Source organism: Hemitrygon akajei, chromosome 3 (assembly GCF_048418815.1).
Source record: "Hemitrygon akajei chromosome 3, sHemAka1.3, whole genome shotgun sequence".
Classification (NCBI taxonomy): Eukaryota; Metazoa; Chordata; class Chondrichthyes; order Myliobatiformes; family Dasyatidae; genus Hemitrygon; species Hemitrygon akajei.
In genome coordinates this window covers 124,727,708-124,751,433 of record NC_133126.1, presented here as the reverse complement: position 1 = coordinate 124,751,433, position 23,726 = coordinate 124,727,708, and the positions used below count along the sequence as shown (strand labels likewise).

The 23,726-nt window shown below is 43.9% G+C and overlaps 1 protein-coding gene across 1 annotated transcript in view; it reads left to right on the top strand.

The window, feature by feature from the left end:
- Positions 1-23,726, top strand: part of espnla (espin like a) — a 149,515-nt gene that overhangs the window by 78,442 nt on the left and 47,347 nt on the right. The window contains exons 3-5 of the mRNA XM_073039006.1: positions 6,710-6,896; positions 11,903-12,085; positions 17,159-17,290. Of these exons, the coding sequence (XP_072895107.1) occupies positions 6,710-6,896; positions 11,903-12,085; positions 17,159-17,290 (502 nt within the window). The remainder of the gene's footprint in view (positions 1-6,709; positions 6,897-11,902; positions 12,086-17,158; positions 17,291-23,726) is intronic.

Genomic DNA, 23,726 nt, shown 5'->3' with positions numbered 1-23,726 from the left:
GTCTGTTTGTCCATTTAAACCTTTATTCCTTGATATGAGCAAAGCTCTGTAATGCAGTCTTTTTAAACTGAGATCAGGGTTTGACATCATCCTACGCTTAAGATTAAATTTGTCTTTTTTATATATATATCATGTCTCATGTTAGCAAGTTAGCCTGAATGTGCTCAATCCAAGTTTCTGACAGGTCGTTTTCAGACAAGTGCTTACATTCTTTGAAGTTCTAAGTTCAAAAGTTCAAACTAAATTTATTAACAAAGAACACATACTGTACGTCACTATATACAAACCTGAGATCTATTTTCTTACGGGCGTAAGCAATAAATCCGTAGAATAACAACCAAAACCGAATCAATGAAAGACTGCACCAACTTGGGTGTTCAACCAGAGTGCAAAAGAAAGCAAACTTGGCAAATACAAAACGAAAGAAATAATAATAATAATAATAATAATAATAATAATAATAATAATAATAATAATAATAATAATAATAATAATAATAATAATAAAAAATAAATAAGCAATAAGAACCAAGAACATGAAATGAAGAGTCCAAGAAAGTGAGTCCTTTGATTGTGGGAAGATTTCAATGATGGGGGAAGTGAAGTTGAAGTTCAAGAGCCTAATAATTGAGGGGCAATAACTGTTTCTGAACCCGGTGGCGTGAGTCCTGAGGCTCCTGATGGCAGCATGTCCTGGGTGGTGGGGATCCCTGATGACAGATGTTGCTTTCCTGCTACAGTATTTCATGTAGATGGGCTCAATGGCTGTACCCATGATGGACTGGACTGGATCATGCACTGGATATCTAAACTGCTAGAAACTGCCGAACGTCTCTTTTGTAACAGCTAGCCATCATCACGTCTTTAATGGGACAAGTTGTGGTATGGCTGAAGAACCCAGGCATCTTCTGCCACCTTGTGATAACAGTTTGCAATGGTTTACCTTCTCATTGATTGCTTTATATTGTTTCACATTATCTCAGGGGTTGACTGAATCTTTATTACGTTGTATTGTCCCTCTTAACTTTGAGCATTTCTGTACCTTGGGCTAATGATCATCACACAGTGGATATCTAAGCAGCTACACATTGCTATCATGACAGCGGGGGACTTTCCCCAGGAGCTGGATGGAGACTTCATGTGACATAGGTGTTGGAAACTCAGTTTTCATGGTTAGGTTTGGTGTGCTCTTGCAGTCCTGAGTCTGGGAAAATCTGCCGTCTGCTAGGAATGCCCTGGGACCCTGGTAATTTTAGAGTAGAATGTAACTAAATCATTGTGTTCATTCCAGCCAAATCCAGCTCATACCACCTGGTTCACATCCTTGCAGGACGAGCACTTCAGGTTCAAGTCCAAGTAAATGTGATGGGGTCTTCTGTCTCCACATTTCGTTGGGCAGTGAGCTCCAGCACAAACTTTCTGCTCAACCTTTAACATCCAGTTACTTTCAGACTGTGCCCTCAGTGTTTCCTGCAAGAGGAAAGAGGAGCACTTTGTCACAGTCTCTTATAAATAAATCAAAGTCACTCCTTAGTTTCCATGATGCTTGGGACATCTTAAATGCTGTGGAATATATTTTTTTATCATGGTAACTCTCAGGTAGAGGAACCTACTGTTTCAATGTTCAGGTTCCTGGGCATTATTACTTCACAGGATCTCGTGTGGAGAACTATATCTTCTTCATTAATGTAATGACTCAGCAGAAGATGTACTTGATGAAATTCCATCTTCCCTAGAACACAGCGGTGCTACATGGAGTAGGCCTTCTGAGCCTTCGAGTCGCACCGCCCGCAACCCCCAATTTAACCCCACAGGACAATTCACAATCAGCAATCAACCTACCAACCTGTATGTCTTTGGACTGTGGGAGGAAACCCATGCAGTCAGGGGGAGAACATACAAACTCCTTACAGACATATCAGATATTACTGTCTTGTTTGATCCGGCAGCCACTCGCAATGTAGCAAGACTATAGCCAACTGTCAGGTCAGTAGCCAAGGCCACTGTCCACCATGTGTCCAGGACAAAGAAGCAGGCAGGAAAATCATTGTGGACACTACCTACCATACAAACTTCCTTCTGCAAAAGCTCCATTCTGGGAAGCACTATAGAGCTATTAAAACAAAAACATAATTCCATCTTAAAAGTTTCTACCCCCAGGCAGTTAATCTGATCAATAATTCTGGTTTAGCCCCCTCAATCCCCTCCATCTGTTACCTCAGTCACGGCAATGCACTTTAAACCCCGTTTCACACTGACGTTTACTCTGCAGATACAGGATAGTATATATGTATTTATGCACATTTATTCCATATCTGTACTTATTTTTTATATAATTCTTTATAACTGTTGAATCTTGTTGTGGTTTGATGCATGTCATGTCAACACACCATAGCAAATTCCTAATCTGTGTAAATATACTGTACGTGGTGAATAAAGTTGATCTTTGTTCCTTGGGTTGATTCTGGTGTCACCCATCCCATTCTGGGTAAAACATAATGCACCTAGTATTCCCTAGACACCTCTAATCCTGACGTGAAGCAAGCAGTCTTCTAGACTTCTGGGCTCCAATAGGATCAGGTGCTTCCGACTTGTATCAATGAACAGAATAGGCTTACACACATTTTTGCCTCAATTTCCTCCATTTCAAGAGTAACAACCCCCAATTCTATTACACATTTGCTCTTAAACAAATTGTAGATATGGAGGCCTTCATGAAGCATGAACTGTGAGATATTGTGTAGTTTAGTTTTGTAAGGATGAATAGCAATGCAGGATTGCTAGTAAAGCTGACAATTGGAAGGGAGAAGCCTGTGTTCATTGAATGAATGGATATTGACCTACACTGAGGTTCTGTTCCACAGGAGCTGGCTCAGAAAGCCTTAAAGTTCCTTAAATAGAAATGGATTACTAGTTTGCACTGGCATGGAGAGAGACTTCCCAAAGAAAGCAATTTCATGGTCACACCTCATTAGAGTACAGTTACTCAGACACGTTGTCATTGGAGTACATTTCCAGAGTCACAACATACTCTTTGGACTGCAGTTCCACAGTCATGCCCTCATTTGAAAACCATTCCACGAGACAGACTGTCATTGGAAAACAATTCCACAAGACAAACTCTCATTGGAGAACAGTTGTATGTACACACACTCTCATTGGAGAACAGTTGTTATGTACACAGACTCTCATTGGAGAACAGTTGTATGTACACACACTCTCATTGGAGAACAGTTGTTATGTACACAGACTCTCATTGGAGAACAGTTGTATGTACACAGACTCTCATTGGAGAACAGTTGTATGAACACACACTCTCATTGGAGAACAGTTGTTATGTACACAGACTCTCATTGGAGAACAGTTGTACGTACACAGACTCTCATTGGAATACGGTTGTTCGTGCACACACTCTTATTGTACAGTATTACTGGTCATTATTTTTCTTGGTATCACATACCAGCTCTGACTCATAGTTCCAATATGAAATTCAAGTTCTGACTCCTACTTATTTGTAGTTCCAATGATAATGATTCTCGCCTGTGGAAAACTTCCCTGGGCATTAACTCTCTGTCACTCAGTTTCACAGACACTAATATATCGAAGATGGACCTTAAGTAGTCACATTTTGTTTGTCTCTACTCACAGTAACAATTACAGAACACTGAAGCTTTGAACAAGTGTACTTTATTCTGACTCCAACAGCAGGACTCCCTCTGGCCGGTGCTTAGGTTGTGTATACTGGAGACAGTTAGGGGTCGGGGTATAATCAAACAGCAAGGGAGGTGACATGGACAGACAGTCAGGGGTGGGCCAGATGGTCAGACGCTAAGAAGTGGGACAGGCACTCTGACGATGAAAGAGAGAGGGACACAGTATGATGGTGAGTGGTGGGACGGAGAGTGAAAGAGCTAAATCCTGGTGGTGGGTCAGATACATGATAGGACAGTGGGCTGGGCCATTTCAGCAGTTTGTTGGTAGTGGATGAGGACGACTCTCAATTTGTTGAGGTGGGGTGTGAAAACCTCTGAAAGCCTGCGCCAACCAGCTGGCAGGAGTTTTTAAAGGCATTTTCAATCTCTCATTGCTGCATTTGGATGTTCTCAACTGCTTCAAAAGGGCGACAATTATACCAGAGTCCAAGAAGAGCGGGGTGAGCTGCCTTAAAGTCTATCATCCAGTAGCACTCACATCTATGGTGATGTATTGTTTTGAGAGTTTGTTGATGGTCAGAATCAACTCCTCTGTCTGCTGGGACATGGACCCATTGCAATTTGCCTATCACCACAATAGGTCTACGTTGATGTGATCTCATTGGCTTTCCACGTGGTCCTGGGTCATCTGGACAACACAAATATCTCTGTCAGAATGCTGTTTATTCACTACAGCTCAGCATTTAACACAGTCGTTCCTATAGTTCTGATCAAAAAGCTCCAGAACGTGGGCCTCTGTACCTCCCTCTGCAGCTGGATCCCCGACTTCCTCACCGGAAGAGCACAATCTGTGCAGATCAGAATAAACATCTTCACCTCACTGACTGGTGTACCTCAGGGGTGCATGCTTAGCCCACCGTTCTACTCTCTCTACCCCCATGACTGTGTGGCTAGGCATAGCTCAAATGCCGTCTGTAAATTTGTTGATGATACAACTATTGTGGGCAGAATTTCAGATGGTGACAAGAGGACACATAGGAGTGACGTATATCAGCTAGTTGATGGGGTCACAGCAACAACCTTGCATTCAACGTCAGTAAGACCGAAGAGCTGATTGTGGACTTCAGAAAGGGTAAGAGGAGAGGAAACATACCAGTCCTTATGAAGGGATCAGAAGTGGAAAGAGTGAGCAGTTTCAAGTTCCTGGGTGTCAATATCTCTGAGGATTTATCATGGGCTCATCATATCGATGCAATTGTAAAGAAAGCATGACAGCAGGTATATTTCATCAGGAGTTTCAGGAAATCTGGTATGACACCAAAGACACTGATAAATTTCTACAGATTTACTGTGGAGAGTATTCTAAATGGCTGCATCACCATCCGGTATGGGGGACCACTGCACAGGATTGACAGAAACAGAAAAAGTTGTGAACTGTCAGCTCCATCATGGGCACTAGCATACTTGGTATCCAGGACATCTTCAGCGAGCAATACCTCTGAAAGGTGGCACCCATCACTGAAGGACCCTCATATCACCCAGGACATGCCTTGTTCTCACTGCAACCATCAGGGAGGAGGTACAGGAGCCTGAAAGCACACACTCAGCGATTCAGGAACAGCTTCTTCCCCTCTGCAATCAGATTTCTGAATGGACGTTGAACCCATGAATACTACCTCAATACTTTTTTATTTTTATGTTTGCATTACTTATTTAATTATTTTATATATATAGTTAATGTGATTTCCAGCCTTTTCTCTACTACTGTATATTGCATTGTACTGCTGCCGCACAGACAACACATTTCACAACATATGCTGGTGATATTAAATCTGATTTTCATTCTGAAGTGGGGTTGAGTTGTGTCTCACTGTTCCCTTCCCTTTACTGCCTTATAGACTGAATGGTGAGAGAGAATTTAAACTAACAAAGATGCCTTGTTTGTGAAAGAACTACAGCAGCTTCCTCTTCATAACCAGTCAGAATCTGACCTCTCCACCAGATCATCTCTAACATCGTACAGAGAGCAACGGGTCAGGTATTATATAATGTACAGTTTCGGCTGGAAGGGCCAGACTTCAGATGGGAAGGTATCCTTAAACATATGACCATGACCTAGCCTTACCATACACGCCAGACACCAAAGGAATTTCTAGCATTTGGCCTAGCAGTGGCTTTCCACTTTTCAGAAATCAGGGCTGCAAAGGAAGTTGGGGACTCCTCATGCAGGATTCCCTAAAGGTTAACTTGCCGGTTGTGTCAGTGGTGAGGAAGGTGGGCATTGTTGGCATTCATTTGGAAAGGACTTGAAACAAAAGCAAGGATGTAATGCTGAAGATTTATAGGGCATTGATCAGGCCCACTTGGGGTACTGTGAACAGTTTTGGGTCCCTTATCTAAGAAAGGATGTGTTGTCTTTCTGAAGGTCTAGAAGAGGTTCACGAGAATGATGCTGGGAATGAAAGCGTTAACACATGAGAGGCATTTTATGGCTTTGGGTGGGACTGTACTCACAGGAATTTAAAAGGTTAGAAGGAATCACATTCAAACTTATCAAATATTGAAAGGCCTAGAGAGAGTGGATGTGGAGAGGATCCCTATAATGGGACAGTCTAAGACCAGGGGGCCTAGCCTCAGGACAGAAGGACGTCTGTTTAGGACAGAGATAAGGAATGGTTTCTTGAGCGAGAGGGTGGTGAATCCGTGGAATTTATTGCGACAGATGGCTGTGGGAGGCCAAGTCATTGGGTATATTAAAGCAGACATTGATAGCTTCTTGATTAGTAAGGGTGTCAAAGGTTACGGGAAGGAGGCAGAAAAATGGGGTTGAGTGGATAATAAATCAGCCATGATGGAATGGTGGAGAATGATGGGCTGAATGGCCTAATTCTGATGCTATGTCACATATCCATGAGCGTATAGATGACTGGAAGATGTAATCAAACAGAATGAAATGTAAAGAAAGATACCTGAAGATATTGGAAACCAGTCTTTGGCTGGTCATTATTCTGGGACCTGGCTCCAGGAACACACTGAAGTTTCTCCTTTTCTCTGCAGGGCTCTGAATAAGCAGACTCAAAGTGGTGCGACACCCCTCTACCTGGCCTGTCAGGAGGGGCACCTTCACATCGTTCAATTCCTTATCAAAGACTGCAAAGCCAACTTCAACCTACGGACGCACGATGGGATGACAGTCCTGCACGCCGCGGCTCAGATGGGACACAGTGCTGTGGTGCTGTGGCTGGTACGTCAATGGCGCTATTGCAGCCGGGTGATCATGGGAGCGACAGTGGCGTGACGCCAATACAGCTCGGGGCGTCGGGGTTGGGGGTTCAATTCCAGTGTCCTCTGTAAGGAGTTTGTACATTCCTCCCTGTGACTGCGTGGGTTTCTTCCGGGTGCTCTGGTTTCCTCCCACAGTCTAAAGATGTACCAGTTAGTAGGTTAATAGGTCATTGTAAATTACCCCCTGATTCTGCTAGGGTTAAATAGGTGGGTTGCTGGGCAGGGTGGCTCATTGGGCTGGAAGGGCTTTTGCCTCACTGTGTCTCCCTAATAAATAAACAATGGCATCAGTCAGAACACAGGGTATTGCTTCATGGGACAACACACAAAATGCTGGTGGCAACACCGGGGTGGGAAATCAGTCAACACCTTTTATTAGGGCTGAAGAGAAAGAGTGGGGAAGGCAGTATAGGAGGGTAGGGGAGGGGAGGAGCAAGAGCCGGAGGGTAACAGGTGATTGGCTCATCCAGGTGAGAGGGGAAGATAGGCAGGTGGGGGAGAGCAGAGAGGGGGAAGGAAGAAGCTGGGATGTGATAGGTGGAAGTGGGAAAGGGCTGAAGAAAATGGATTCTGATAGGAGAGGACAGTGAACCGACCAAGAGGAAAAAAAGAGAAGGAAGTGAAGAGGGGATCTGGAGGTAGAAGAGTGTGGGAGACAGGCTGATCAGAATGGCAGGGGAGGGGTAACAGAGTGATGATGAGGAGAAAGAGGGTGATAGGTTCAGTGTGATAAAGGAAATGAAAATGGGAACAGAGGGCTGCAGTTGTCGGAATTTATAGAAATCACTGTTGATGGTGTCAGGTTGGAGATTACCATGTAGAATACTGTTTCATCGGACATGGCCATCTCTGCAAGGATGCAGGACACCAGTTCACAGCATTGTGTCTGGAGACAGGGGAGCATTGATTCATGAAATACAGACTTTGCTAATGAGATACTGAAACATTTAGGGTAAAGTGCTGTCGTATAAAAGTGTGAGACCGTGTGTACGTTCAGTGGCCACTTTATTAGGTACACCTGCCTCGTTAATGCAAATATCTGATCAGCTGATCATGTGGCAGCAACTCAATGCATCAAAGCATGCGGACATGGTCAAGAGGTTCAGACCAAACATCAGAATAGGGAAGAAATACAAGTGACTTTTCATTGGTGTCAGAAAGGATGGTTTGCTTGTCACACACAACAGTCTCTAGAGTTTACAGAGAATGGTGAGAGAAACAAAAAGCATCCAGTGAGCAGCAGTTCTGTGGGCAGAAACACTCTGCTAATGAGAGAGGTCAGAGGAGAATGACCAGCCTGGTTCAAGCTGAGAGGAAGACGACAGTAACTCAAATAACCACGCATTACAACAGTGGTGTGCAGAAAAGCATCTTGAACCTTGAAGTGGATGGGTTGCGACAACAGAAGAGCATGAATGGACATTCAGTGGCCACTTTGTTAGGTACAGGAGGCCACCGAGTGTGCCTGCTTTTTCAGTGTGTGTGCGTGTGTACATTAGAATGTGTGGGTATACACATAGTTTACATTTATTTAGGGATACAGGACAGTAACAGGCCCTTCTGGCCCAATGAGCCCACCGCTGCCACATTACGCCCATTTGACCAATTAATCTACTCACCTGTTTACCTTGGGAAAGTGGGAAGAACCCAGAGCGCCCGGAGGAAACTGGCATGGTCACGGGCAGAACATGCAAACTCCTCACAGACAGCGATGGGAATTGAACCCGGTCACTGGACTGTTACAGAGTAGTGCTAACCACTATTCCACCCTGCTGTCCCAGTCTGTATGGGGATGTGCAGTATATATTGACCATATATACACACACGCATCAACATGGCTGCACATTACATTGGTGAGTGTGTGTGTATGCGGCAAGTCATGTTTGTAAATGCCACACATGCAACCGTGTTTTGTGTTTGTGAGATGCATTTTGTTTTGACACCAAACTGGCGATATTGTGGAAGGGGAGGACAATGCAAAGAAACTCCAGGGAGGCCAGTGTTTGAGGGCAGGACGGATCCGATACAATGTGAGCGTACATTGAGGTTGGAGCACAAGATGAAGAGCAGGATCATGGTGACAGATAAAGAATGTTCAAAGGGACAGGCTGTCCTCCACTCAGACCTTGCAGGTGCAGCAGCGTAGGAGGCCTCCAGCATCCGCAGAATTACTGCTATTTATAGGAGACAAAGGGCATGTTGGGCTTTATCATGAAGGGATTTGAATATAAGAGAAAAACAAGGACTTGCTAAACCTGCAACGTCATGTACAGTTTGTCTCTCCTTAACTAAAGAGTGATGTACAGATTTACCAGAGAGCTTACAGGGGTGGAGAGTTTCAGGATAAGTCGAGTCGGCTAGGACTGTATCCTTTAAAGAAATGAGTGGAAATCTCATTAAACTTACTTAAAGGCTAGACTGGCTCGATTCAGGGAGGATGCTTGTCCCAAATGAAGAGTCCAAAACCAAGTCTCACGGTCTCTGAATAAGCATTAGTCCATTTTGGACTGAGCTGATGCAAAGTTTTGGAGGATGTTGAATCTTTGGAATTCTTTATCCTGGAGGGCCGTGGCCATTCAGTCATCGAGTTCATTTAAAAGAGAGGTCAGTCACGATGAACAGCAGAACAGGCTTGAGAGGTGAAATGCTCTTTTCCTACTCCTAATCTCGGTGATACCAGTTCTGATAGCTTGATATCATTTTCCTCAGCCAGCCTTCTATTTTATGAACTGTAAGTTACCGACATTAGCCCTGCTTTCATATTTGTTAGCTTCAGTAACCCCTCCTGGACAGCCTCATGTTTTACAGCAACACGTACAACACACTGGAGGAACTCAGCAGGTCGGGCAGCATCCGTGGAAAAGAGCAGTCAACGTTTTGGGCCGAGACCCTTCGGCAGGGGTCCTATAAAGAAGGTGGGGGGAGGGTGGAAGGTGCCAGGTGAAAAACCAATCAGAGGAAAGATCAAGGGGTGGGGGAGGGGAAGCAGGGAGGGGATAGGCAGGAAAGGTGAAGAAGGAATCTAAGGGAAAAGCACTATGGGTAATAGAAGAAGGCAGAATCGTGAGAGAGGTGATAGGCAGCTGGAGGAGGAGGCAGAGTGAAAGTAGGATGGTGGAAGGGAGAGGGAGGAAATTACCGGAAGTTGGAGAATTCGATGTTCATACCAAGGGGCTGGAGACTACCCAGACGGTGTATGAGGTGTTGCTCCTCCAACCTGAGTTTGGCCTCATCATGGCAGTGGAGGAGGCCATGTATAGACATATCCGAATGGGGATGTGAAGCAGAGTTGAAGTGGGTGGCAACCGGGAGATCCTGTCTGTTGTGGCGGACGGAGCGTGTTTTACAGCTTTTCTAAACAATTCTGTTTCAGTCTCTTTCTTTGAGCCTTCCTGCCACCTGTCCATTCTGCACTTTATTAAAGGCCAAACTTCACCTGATACATTAAAGAACAGAAAGAGGACCAGGCCACCTGGACCCTAGTCTTGACCAACATTCTTTAAGGTCACAGCAGATCCTTTATCTCAACTCCATTTTCCACATTATCCCCATGGCAATTCGTAGTCCTACAGCCAACTGTGTCTGTGCCAGCCATCTAACCACCTACACTAATCTCAGTTGCAGCCACTCGCTGTGTAGCCTTCTGTACCTCAGCAATTCAATTGCTCATATAGATATCTCGTGACCTCCTCAGTATCCATAAATCCACCCATTTCTGATCGGACCAGTACAGTCCTTTCGGCAGAGAATTCCAAAGACCCCTCCCCCCACCACCCCGCCTTTCTGCCGAGATCACTCCCTGTGATTCCCTTGTCCACTGGTCCCTCCCTGGTAATCTCCCTCCTGGTACCTATCCCAGCAAGCAGCCTTAGTGCTACAGCTGCCCATTCACCTCCCCCCTCACCTCCATTCAGGGCCCCAAGCAGCCCTCCCAGGTCAGGCAACACTTCACCTGCAAATCTGCTGAGATTGTCTATTGTGTCTGGTACTCCGGACGTGACTCCCTCAACACTGGTGAGACCCGTGGCAAATTGGGGGACCACTTTGCTGAGCACCTCTGCTCCATCCGGCAAAAGCATAACTTCCTGGTGGACAAACAATTTAATTGCAATTCCCATTCCCATTTCGACACATCAGTCCATGGACTCCTCTTGTGCCATGATAAGGCCATCCTCAGACCGGAAGAGCAACTTCTCATATTCCATCTGGATAGCCTCCAATCTGACGGCATGAATATCGATTTCTCCTTCCTGTAAAAATGTTTTTCCCTCCCCCTCCCCTCTTCTTCTATTCCCCATTCTGGCCTTTTACCTCTTCTCATCTGCCTATCACTTCCCCCCGGGTCCCTCCTTCTGTTTCTCCTATCGTCCACTTTCCTCTCCTGTCAGATTCCTTCTTCTCCAGCCCCTTACCATTCCCACCCACCTGGTTTCACCTATCACCTTCCACCTAGCCTCCTTCCCTCACCCAACTTTTTTATTCTGGCATCTTCCCCGTTCCTTCTCAGTCCTGAAGCGGGTCTCGCCTCGAAACATCGACTGTTAATTCATTTCCATAGATGTTGCCCGGCCTGCTGAGTTCCTCCAGCATTTTGTGTGTGTTCCAAAGATTCATATCCAAGCAGATGAGGAAATTTCTTATCTCAGTCCTGAACAGTGAACTCCTTAGTTTGACTTACAGACCCTTAGCATTACTCACCCCAGGCAGGGAAAAATCAACTCTGCATCTGCCTTGTAAGGTACAGTAAGAACTTCATAAGTTTTAGCTCTCTCTCTCTCAAGGTAATATAGGCCAGTTTGCTTTATCTGTCCTTATATGAGAAACCTATATCACAAATATCACAAGTATGTTATTTCTGAGATACGAAACTGGGATATACTGTATGTGTGAATGCTTGCTGATGTTGTACAGTTGTACTGAATCTATAATCTGCCTCTTAACTTTCGCTTTTGATGTGTTACGCAGAGATCGTTCACCGACACTGATATCTCTGCACGGGACAACGAGGGAGCAACTGCGATGCATTTTGCTGCCAGTAGAGGGCATGGCAAGGTCCTGGAGCAATTAATAAAGATGGGGGCCAGGATGCTGAAGGATAACTGGGGTGGCACACCGCTGCACGATGCTGCGGAGAATGGAGAGCTGGAGGTAGGTTACACAGGACTGTGTGTATCACTTCTGGGTTGTGAAAGAACATAAAGAAGTAACTTAATACATTAAAATAAATGCTCAAAAAGAAAAGTTTGAGGAAGCAATTTTTACAACAAATGAATGTAAAGTGCATTGTGGAATGAAGGTGTAGAAGAGAGAATGCAGGAAGATCTATTGGTATCTGTTAACATGTTGTTGGAGAGGCAGCAGGTATAAAGCCTAGGCCTGTGATTTTAAAGGAATAACTTATATTTTGTTAAGCTGGTAAATGCAATAGGGCTCTGTCCAAACACTGAAGGTCCATTGGAAGAGAAGAGAAACCAAGATGCCAAGTTAGTAGGTTAGCAAAGTAAAGGGAATGGGAAAGTGGAAAAAGCCCAGTGATTAATAACATAGAACATAGAAATCTACAGCACATTACAGGCCTTTCAGCCCACAATGTTGTGCCGACCATGTAACCTACTCTAGAAGCTGCCTGGAATTTCCCTACTGCATAATCTTCTATTTTCCTAAGCTCCATGTATCTACGTAAGAGTCTCTTAAAATACCCCTATCGTATCTGCCTCTACCACCGTCACTGGCAGCCCATTCCACACACCCACCACTCTGTGTGTGAAAAATTTACCCCAACATCCCCCTTGTATCTACTTCCAAGCACCTTAAAACTGTGCCCCCTCGTGTTAGCCATTTCAGCCCTGGCTATCCGCATGATCAATGTCTCTATCAGGTCACCTCTCATTCTCTGTCACTCCAAAGAGAAAAACCTATTCTCATAAGGCATACTCTCCAAACCAGGAAACATCTTTGTAAATCTCCTCTGCACTCTCTCTGTAGTATCCACATCCTTCCTGTAGCGAGATGACCAGAACTGAACATAGTACTTCAATTGCGGTATAAATGAGGTCTTATATAGCTTTAACAGTACCTCATGGCTCTTGAACACAATCCCACGGCCAACACACCATATGTCTTCTTAACAACACTGTCAACCTGTGCAGCAGCTTTGAGTGTCCTATGGACATGGACCCCAAGATCTCTCTGATCCTCCACACTGCCAAGAGTCTTACCATTAATATTATATTCTGACTTCAAATATGACCTACCAAAATGAACAACTTCACACTTATCTGGGTTGAACTCCATCTGCCACTTCTCAGCCCAGTTCTGCATCCTATCAATGTCCTGCTGTAACCTCTGACAACCCTCCACTCTATCCACAACACCCCCAACTTTTGTGCTATCAGCAAACTTACTTACCCATCCCTCCACTTCCTCATTCAGGTCATTTATAAAAATCACTTAGAGGAGGGTCCCAGAACAGATCCCTGTGGAACACCACTGGTCACTGACCTCCATGCAGAATACGAACCATCTTCAACCACCCTTTGCCTTCTGTGGGCAAGCCAATTCTGGATCCACAAAGCAAGGTCCCCATGGATCCCATTTCTCTTTACTTTCTGAATGAGCCTTGCATGGGGAACCTTCTTAAAAGCCTTACTGAAATCCATATACACTACATCCACTGTAAATCAATGTGTTGTGTTATATCCTCAAAGAATTTAATCGGGCTCGTAAGGCATGACCTGCCCTTGACAAAGCCATGCTGACTATCCCTAATCAGATTATGTCTCCAAATACTCATAAATTCTGCCTTTCATGATTTTCTGCAACAACTTGCCCACCACTGAAGTAAGATTCACTGGTCTATAATTTCCTGGATTATCTCTATGCCCTTTCCTGAACAAGGGAACAACATTTGCAACCCTTCTATCCTCTGGTATTTCTCCCATCCCTATTGATGATGCAAAGATCATTGCCAGAGGCTCAGCAATCTCCTCCCTCACTTCCCACAGTAGCCTAGGGTACATCTCATCTGGACCCAGCAACATCTAAGTTAATGCTTTCCAAAAGCTCCAGCACATTCTCTTTCTTAATGTCTACATGCTCAAACATTTCAGTCTCCTGTAAGTCACCCTCACAATTGCCAAGGTCCTTTCCCCTGGTGTATACTGAAGCAGGATGATTGCAATTTAAAGAATTGATGGCCTATTATCTGATCTAATGTAGACTCTAAGATCCAGGCAAATCATAATAAATGAGGCTGGAATCTGGAATAATATACTGGTAGTAACATGCTGGAGTAACATAACAGGTTGAGCAGCATCTGTGGGAGGAGGGGAATTGTTGACATTCCTGGTTCAGGATTTAGATCTGAAATATTCACAGTTCCTTTTGCCTCATAGATGCTGTTTGACCTGTTGAATTCCACCAGTAGATTGTTTATTGCTGCAGTAGAGATGTAAATTATTGTAGATTCAGTCCCTTTGCTTTTGTTTCCTCCACCAGCAGTCAGCTCACTTTCTTACCAAATCTGAGGCCACCTGCTTTGTTCCTAAACTTGTCCTAGCCCAGTGAAACAAACTTTTCAATGACCGCTTTCCTCCCATGCACTCCAGCCTTAGCTTCAAAATTCTTCTTTTCTAGTTTTTCCCCTATTTTCACTTCTGCCCTGTCTAATCTGATTGTCATTTTAACTACCCAGTTCTGATTCCTTCAATCCTATTTCCACTAAAATGATGATCATTATGTTAGCCAATATTGTTAATGGTTCTCACTTAAGTCCTGCTCCACCTATAAACTCACTGTCAGCTCTCCAAAAGATCAGCACTTTACAGTCGAACATCTGGTCATTAATCTGGCTTTCCCCAGAAGTCCTGACGTACGGTGCATCTTCCCAAAGCTGAGCCTGATCTTCCTGAAGCTTTTTGTCTGTTCTTCTGACAGCTACCTCCGAAACAGTCATTAATCTCCATCAGCACAGGTACACCACAAGACTGTGTGCTTAGCTATCTGCTCCACTTGACTTATATTTATGACTGTGAGGCTACGCACAGCTCCAATGCCATCTTTAAGTTTACTGTCGTAGGCCAATTAAAAATGGTGACAAATCAGCAAAAAAAGGAGAGAGATTGAAAATCTGACTGACTGGTGCCACCACAGCCTCTCATTCAATGTCAGCAAAACCAAAAAGCTGATTATTAACTGCAGGAGAAGGGAAATGGAGGTCCATGAGCCAGTCCTTGTCAGGGGATCAGAGGTGGAGAGGGTCAGCAACTTTAAATTCCTCAGTGTTATCATTTCAGAGGACCTGTCTGGATCCAGCATGTACGAATGTGCCATTACAAAGAAGCACCTCTACTTTTTTAGAAGTTTGTGAAGATTCGTCATGTCATCTAAAACTTTGACAAACTTCTATAGGTGCATAGTGGAGAGTATCCTAACTGGTTACATCATGGCCTGCTATGTGAGTGGCTGGGTTTCCTCTGAGTGCCCCAGTTTCCTCCCACATCCCAATGATATATGGGTTGTGATTGGCTACTGTCAATTTGCCCTAGTGTTTGATAGGATCTTGGGACAGCTGGGGTGGAGATGGGGTTGGGGGGAGGGTTCTTGATAGTTGGCTTGAACTCATTTGGACAATGGATCTGATTCAGTGCTAATTACTCTACGACCTCTCGAAATCACTGTTTCTAAATTATCAAGCAGTCTGTTCAAAATTAAGTACTCGTTAAGATGAAGTCGCCACCAGCCTATTCCATCCCTCTCCCTGGCAACTACCAGAAACTAAACCCGATTGTAAACAACTTTGATACTTGGCATGGACCTGGTACATTGATGATCAAAGTATGCATGCAGTATACAATCCTGAGAGTGAGCTTACCACAGACAGCCACGAAACAAAGAAAACTGTAGATCCCGTTCCAATAAAAACTTCAGCCCCTCCCCCATCCCAACGTGCAAAACAAAACAAGTCATGCAAATGGCAGGAAAAAAAAACAAGTAAAAAACACAGAATATAAATCACCAAGCCACACAAAGCCTTCGTCGAGAGAGTCCGGGCATATGCAGCTCAGTTCAATCCAGCGCCACGCTGTTTGCTATCCGCAGGCTGACCCAGTCAAAACCCCACAAAACAGCAACAGAAAAGGGAGTGACCAGAAAGCTGAGACATATCGCAATGCAAACCAGAGGGTCCAGTCCACAAACGGCACCGGTCAAACCCAGCCCAAGGTCCAGCACTCTGGTGGCACCCTCCTCTGACAGCATCGAGGGACAGAGAGAGAGCACTCAAAATACAGGAGCGTTCTTCCAGGAGCAGCAAGCAAGAGGAAGAGAGAGACTGTCACACGCAGCCACCTTCCTCCGACAGCAGCGAGCGAGAGCCTGGCAGACATCACCGAACACCCAGTCGCCTTCCCCTCTTGCCACGCTGGCTTCAACCTTCCTTGACGCTTTAACCAGTGGGATCAGCGAGAAGTGGGGTCGATCATGGGTTCAGGCCTCGTCTCCAGACTTTTTGGCCTCGAGGCCGCACACTTCACTCGAAACCTCACCGAACTCCCTCAGAGACATCAAAGCATCAGGTTGCACAATTGGTCTCCAACAGTAGCAGGGCTACATTTGAAAGAAAAAGAACAAGTAAAAGAAGTAGATTCATGAACCATCTGGAGCATGTCGCTCTTGGTCACGTGTTCGCTGGGAGAGATAATTAGAAAAGGGTTGAGTAAAAATCACGTTAGAAATGGAAATGACAGGTGTATCAGGGAGAAAAATCATTTGGAAGAAGAGAGAGAGAGATAGATGTATTGAAGATGGGAAGATAATTGTTTGGGGCAAGAGAGACACAAATTTCAGGATGGAATGGCAGATATGTTAGGACAAAAAGTTGAAGTATCAGTGGGAGAGGTTGATATATCAGTGAGCAAGGAACTGATGTATCAAGAGAAAGAGACAACTGGGAGAGGGGAGTGATTCATACAATATGTACTGGGTGGTAAAGTCCGATGTGCTGGGGAAGGTAGACAGCTGTAAAGGTGATAAGAAGAATAGCTAGATTTGCTAGAATCTAGACAGCTAGAGAGGTTGCAAGCAGCTGATGAATATCTGTATTCTTCCATTCAATGGATTCTATCAGTGAAAGCAAACTTAAACTGAATAATGTGTAGTTTCTGCAGAGGTACTAAGATCATCCTCTTTCCACACCATCACATTCTCCTTATTGAATTTCAGTGCTGTCAAATCCTTGTCAAAAATCACGTAGACATTACCATTCAAGATGATGATGGTTATACTGCCGCAGAGCTGGCAGACTACAATGGAAACGTGGAGTGTGCCTTGTACTTGCGGAATGTTGAGAAGATGGTAAGGAGCATCCAAATACTTGTTAAAGCAGGTATGCTTTTAGATTCTGTTTTTAAAATGGCCATCACAGGTGCAGAAACTGTGTTTGGTCCACTATGGAATGAAGTTATTGATGCTAATTGGTAAAGTATTGCATTGCCAAAGAAGAAAAGGATCCACTTCTATTTCATGGGGTTAGATTGCCTCAGATGCTCTTGGGTTAAAATAGCAGTGCTCAGTGACAGTGTTGGATATGGCAGGAACCTTGATATGGAGATGATTGCAGGAATGTTTGAATTTACTGTACCGCCCTACACATTTAGGCGGTGGTACAGATTTGCCTTTTAAGCCACTGCTGTGCTTTGAGATTATGCCAATGGACGACATGCATTGATCCAGAGGGGCAGGCAAGACCAGTCATTAGTTTTGTTGTGAAACTGATGTGAAAATGTTAGACTGTAGAATAGAGTATTGTCAATTTACAGCAGTTGAAATAGCACTTCATTTATAAAGCAGAGGAAAATCTCCTGAGAAACAACCCAGGGACATTATTAACAGATGTTCATGTTGAGTTAGATAAATGGGACAAAAGGCTTGCAGAAGCACCAAGAACACAGGTGAACCCACATAACTGTCTGAACATGGCTAGATAATTTCAGAAGTCAGGAAATTAGAGATATGAAATCCTTGGTTTTACAATGATAAGTCAAAAACAACATTTATGGACTAGACTTATAAATCATAATCTTAACCAGAATGTTGTATTCAAATCTAGGTACTGCATTTTAGGTCAAAATCTTACAGTGGAAAATCTTACAGAGAGATTTGATAGAAACAATTAAGAATGTGGCAGTTTTTGATAGAATAGATGAGGAAGCTGTAAGTCAGTAAAGGAGGGATCCTGACTTAATATAATTAGCAAATTATCCAGAAATGACATGTGGAAAACTATTTTACCATCATGTTGTTGAGGTCTGCAGCATATGGCCTGAATGTGCGGAGGAAGTATTTTACATAATAACTCAAAAGGAATTGTTAAGTATTCGGTGGAAACTTTTGTTGCATGATGAAAGAGATAAACTGACTGGGATGGTGCTGAGGCAACACTAATATGATGGCCTGAATGGCCTCCTTCTGCACTGTAGGTGAAGAGGAGAAGCAAATTATAAACACAAATGATTCTGCAGATGCTGGAAATCCTGAGTAACAAACTCAGCAGGTCAAGCAGCATCTGTGGAGAGGAATAAACACTTGATGTTTCGGGTCAAGACCATTCGTCAGGATTAATGAAGAGTCTCAGCCTGAAATGTTGATTGTTTATTCCTCTTGGTAGATGCTGCCTGACTTGCTGAGTTCCTCCAGCATTTTGTGCATGTTACTATGAAGAGGCGACTTGGGCAGACCAACCATAATCACATTGAATGTTGGGACATGCCTTGATTGGTTTTTTCTTGATCCCATTTTCACAATCAGATTAGAAGTCTAAAATTGTGGGCATAGAGGAAGACTTTAGAGAGTCTTACAAGAAGGGAGATGCTGGAACAGTGGAAGGGTTTGGAGAAGGATTTCTAGAATCTTGGGTCCAATCAGCTGAAGACACAGCCACTCAAGGTGGAGAAAAGGCAGTGAAAGACCATAAGGCCCCATAAGCACAGACTTAGGCCATTTGCCCCACCAAGTCTGCTCTCCCAATCCATCATTGCTGGTTTATTATCCCTCTCAACCCCATTCTCCCACCTTCTCCCCATAAACTACGATGTCCTGACTAATCAAAAACCTATCAACCTACACTTTATATACGCCCAGTGACCTGGCCTCCACACCCTCTGTGGCAATGAATTCTATGATTCACCACCCTCTGAATAAAGAAATGCCTCCTCATCTCTATTCTAAAGGGACATCCTTCTATTCTGAGGCTGTGTCCATTGGTCCCAGACTCATCCACTATTAGCAACATCCACCATATCTAGGCCTTTCAGTATTCAATAGATTGCCATCAGATCTCCCCCTCTTTCATCTAAAATCTGATGAGTACAGCCCCAGAGGCATCAAATGTTCCTCGTACATTAACCCTTTAATTCCTTGGATCATTCTCAAGGAACAAGATAGCAGGGTTAGATGACTGCAGATCTCTGGGGGGGCGGAATCATTGGTCTGAGGAAAAGAGTAAATGAGTGAAGTAGTTGCAATCACTACAAAGATGTTGGCTATCACTTAACCAACCGGCTTTTTCTAAAAGCACTGGTAATGTGTAGAAGAAAGGCTGGTAATGAAACCAGAGACTAAAAGATTTATCTTATAGAACCACAGCATTTGACCCAGGCTGACTTCCCTAGTTGTTGTTGCTGCATGTTGTGTGAGGTCCTGTCTACCAAAACACACTGCAATGAATAAGTAATGGAAAGAAATGGATGAGTCTAACTGTGACAGACCTCAAGACTGCAGCTACATTTCATGTTCCTCTCGCCACAGTCACAGCTGAAGGTAATATTGTGTTCTGCATTGTTCAGGGTCTCCACTTGACTGCTGCCCTACCATCTGATATGTCTGTTCTGCTTGTTAATATTTCATTCGAGCTACCTTTAGTAAATATTTTTTTGTTGTTAACCTTTTAAATGGGAAGCATGACTTACTCTTTAGTGTTGTTTATTGACCGAGTTGCTGTTGTCACAAGCAGAGCAAAGCAATGAGATCAGACTAATGCCACGTCTCCAGGCATTATACTGCCCCCTGTTCCACATGCATTAATGCCACGTCTCCAGGCATTATACTGCCCCCTGTTCCACATGCATTAATGCCACGTCTCCAGGCATTATACTGCCCCCTGTTCCACACGCATTAATGCCACGTCTCCAGGCATTATACTGCCCCCTGTTCCACATGCATTAATGCCACGTCTCCAGGCATTATACTGCCCCCTGTTCCACACGCATTAATGCCACGTCTCCAGGCATTATACTGCCCCCTGTTCCACATGCATTAATGCCACTTCTCCAGGCATTATACTGCCCCCTGTTCCACACGCATTAATGCCATGTCTCCAGGCATTATACTTGGTTGGAAGCTGCTCCCTGCCATTCTGCATCTCTTTAATGATTTCTTGTCACAAGTCACAGTGCTTGCTTAGTAATTTGGGCAAGTATTGTGCATCAATGGAGGGAAAAGGGTGGGTAGAGAAATACTGAATGTAAAGGGAACCCCCCCCGCCCCCCCCCCCCCCCGGTTTCCTTGGCTGCATAAGTCTAGGGAAGACAACCTCCGGCCCTGCCAAACTAGTGTGATCGAGGTGCTCTCCCACACCAAACCCCGGTTTGTGTGGATGCTGAGTAATCTGCTACCCTGATAGATAGACAGACAGACATATTTTATTGATCCCGAGGGAAATTGGTGCTAGGAAATTACAGTTAGTACACTGCATACGATTAAAGGAATTATATTTATGAATCTTAACTAAAGACTTAGCAAAGAATAACAAAAAGAAAAGGGCTCATTCTAATTAAACAGTCAAACGTGCACAAGTTGGAGCTCATCTTGAACTTCTCTGTCACTCACGCACTGGGCCCTCGTCAGCATGAACGTCCACACCACCTTCTGAATGTCGCTCACAATCCATCTCGAACAAACGAGTCTCCCACCGGATCGTATGCTACATCCGGTTCTCCCCGGCGTTTTCTCTCTTCATCTCCTGCCAAACTAAAAAACCCAAGATCAACCTTATTGTCCCTCAGCAAGAAAACCTCCTGCTAACTGGATGGCACACATTCCACGTCTTCCCTCATCTTCAACAGCAACCCAAACAAGCTGAAAACAAGCAGCTCTTACAGGACTGCCAAAATGAAATACATACAGCACAACAGTAAAAATACGAACCAGGGCATTACAAAAGGAACAGCAGGCAGCCATTCAGCCCATCAAACCTGTTTGCCATTCAGTCTGTATCTCAACTCCATTCATCTGCCGGAGTTCTATATCTTTACTGACTTGCTGTATATTTTTAGTTGACTGAGCATAAATAACCTTTGGGAAGACAATTCCCAAGTTTCCATTGCTGTGTCCAGCAAAACTGCCAAAGCATCTGGTCTGATTGCACTGCTGTTTTGCCCTCTCCCCCTGGAAAGAGGAAGTTCTCCAACCACTCCAGCATTCCCCCAACTGGATCCCCCCTAAAACTTTCAGTGCAAGGGTAGACTATCTTACATATCCAACAAATAGTCAGGATGCCACAGTGGAATTTAAGCCTGTTCTTGATGTCGTGCACTACACATGGAAGAGAACTCATTCACTCCTACAACCTTGACTTGCAAATGTCAAAAAAAGGCACTGTGCATGTTCAAAATCAGAAACAAGAACAGAAAATGTTGGAAATGCTCAGCAGATCAGACAGCACCAGTGGAAAGGGACACAGTTAATGTTTCAGATACTAGGCCCTTCTTCAAAAGTGGGGAAAGAGTAAAAAGCAAGCTATTTTTAGGGAGGAGAGAAGGCTGAGACGATATTAGTGGAACAAAGAGTTCCACTAAACAAAGACAATGTCTGATAGGGAGAGACTATGATGTGGTCATCATAGTCTCAGTTAAAGCTTTGTCTCTATAATGTGTTAAACATAGAAAACATAGAAAATAGGTGCAGGAGTAGGTCATTCGGCCCTTCGAGCCTTCACTGCCATTCAGTATGATCATGGCTGATCATCCAACTCAGAACCCTATACCTGCTTTCTCTCCATACCCCCTGATCCCTTTAGCCACAAGGGCCATATCTAACTTGAGGGACATTCCCAGCCAAGGAAACACTGAACCAAAATGATGATGGCAAAAGCACTTGGCAAAACCAGAAAGGGGGAGTGAACTTACTAAAGTTGAAGATTTCAGTATTGAGTCAGGCTGCAGAGTGCCCAAATGGAAGATGAGGTGTTGATTCCCCAAGCTTATGTTGGATCTTCTTGTCATGGTGCAGGAGGCTGCAGACAGAAAGGTCAGCGTGGGCAAGGGATGGTGAACTAAAGTTGAAAGAACCCTGAAGCTAAAGATCAGTTCCATGGACTGAATATTTGTACTCCACAAAATGATTTTCCAAGCTGACTTGGATCTTTCCAATGTAGTGGAGACCATATATCCATTCTGAACCCAATACACTGAATTAGAAGAGGTAAAGTGCATTTGGATAGGTACATGGAAAAGTTTAGAGGGATACAGGTCAAACATGGGCATTGGAACTAGCTTAGATGAGCATTTTGGTTGGCATGGTTGAATTGGACTGAGGGGGCAGTTTGCCTGCCATGGATCTATGACTAGGTACAATATTAATTACTACTTCACCCAAAAAGACTGCTTGAGTCTCTGGATGGTGGGAAGGAAAGAAGTGAAAGGAAAGTGTTATATCTCCACCTTATGTGTGGGAAAATACATAAGGACTGGGAGCTATGCTAGGAGGGAAGAGCAGGACTTCTATTTGCAGCAGATTTCCAACATCTGCTCTTCCCTGAACTTTAAATGCGAAGGGCCTTTGGTCAGAATTAAAGATCTCGTGCTTGGGTTTTTCAGCAATTCCCTATTTCCAAGAGTTTCCTATTTATCTGTTCCATTTCCTCTTTTGTAGGCTGAATCTCAGACTTCTTCTCGACAACTTTTGAAAAATATCTCTGCTTCCTTGACTCAAAAACTCCCAGCAATGCTATTCTAGATTTTCCCCCAACTTGGGCTGACATTTTAAATGATAAAACACGATGTTAAAATAGAGCCCCTGCTGGGACAGTAACAGCAGAAAATCAATTAGTAATAGTATAGATGGTATCTTTCAGATAGCAATTATGTAGATTTTCCTGAGAAAAGATATCAAAAGAAACAAGGTATGTTTGTCAGTAATCCCATAGTTTGAGCTCAGGCGCAATCATTGACCAAAGCTGACTTAGTGGTTGAATCTAATGGCTAACTGGAAACTCATTAGAATTTGTAGCTTACCTCTAAGTCAAAGCCTTTGAATATGAATAGCCGACTAGGCAGAGATAACCAAACACAACCTCATCACTCCTCCCAGTGGAAATTCAATCAAGAAGTACATTTGTTGATGATAGGATAGCAGTAGTGGTAAAGTCATGGGCTGTCAGCCAGAGTTCTGGACCATTGATCTAGAGACAAGAGTTCAAATCCCAGCATGGCAACTGTGAAACTTATATTCAATTAATTAAATATGGAATTAAACAAAAATATATGTGTAACATTAGCCATGAAACTATGAGATTGTTATAGCGCATGAACAGAGAGGGATTTGGAATAAATATTATTACATGTGCTGAGGTACAGTGAAAAGGTTATCCTGCATACTGTTCACACAGATTAATTCATTACACAGTGTATTGAGATAGGACAAGGTAAAACAATAACAGATTGCAGAGTAAATTGTAACAGAGCCAGCAAAGGTCCAGTGCAGGTAAACAATAAGATCATAATGAGGTAGATTG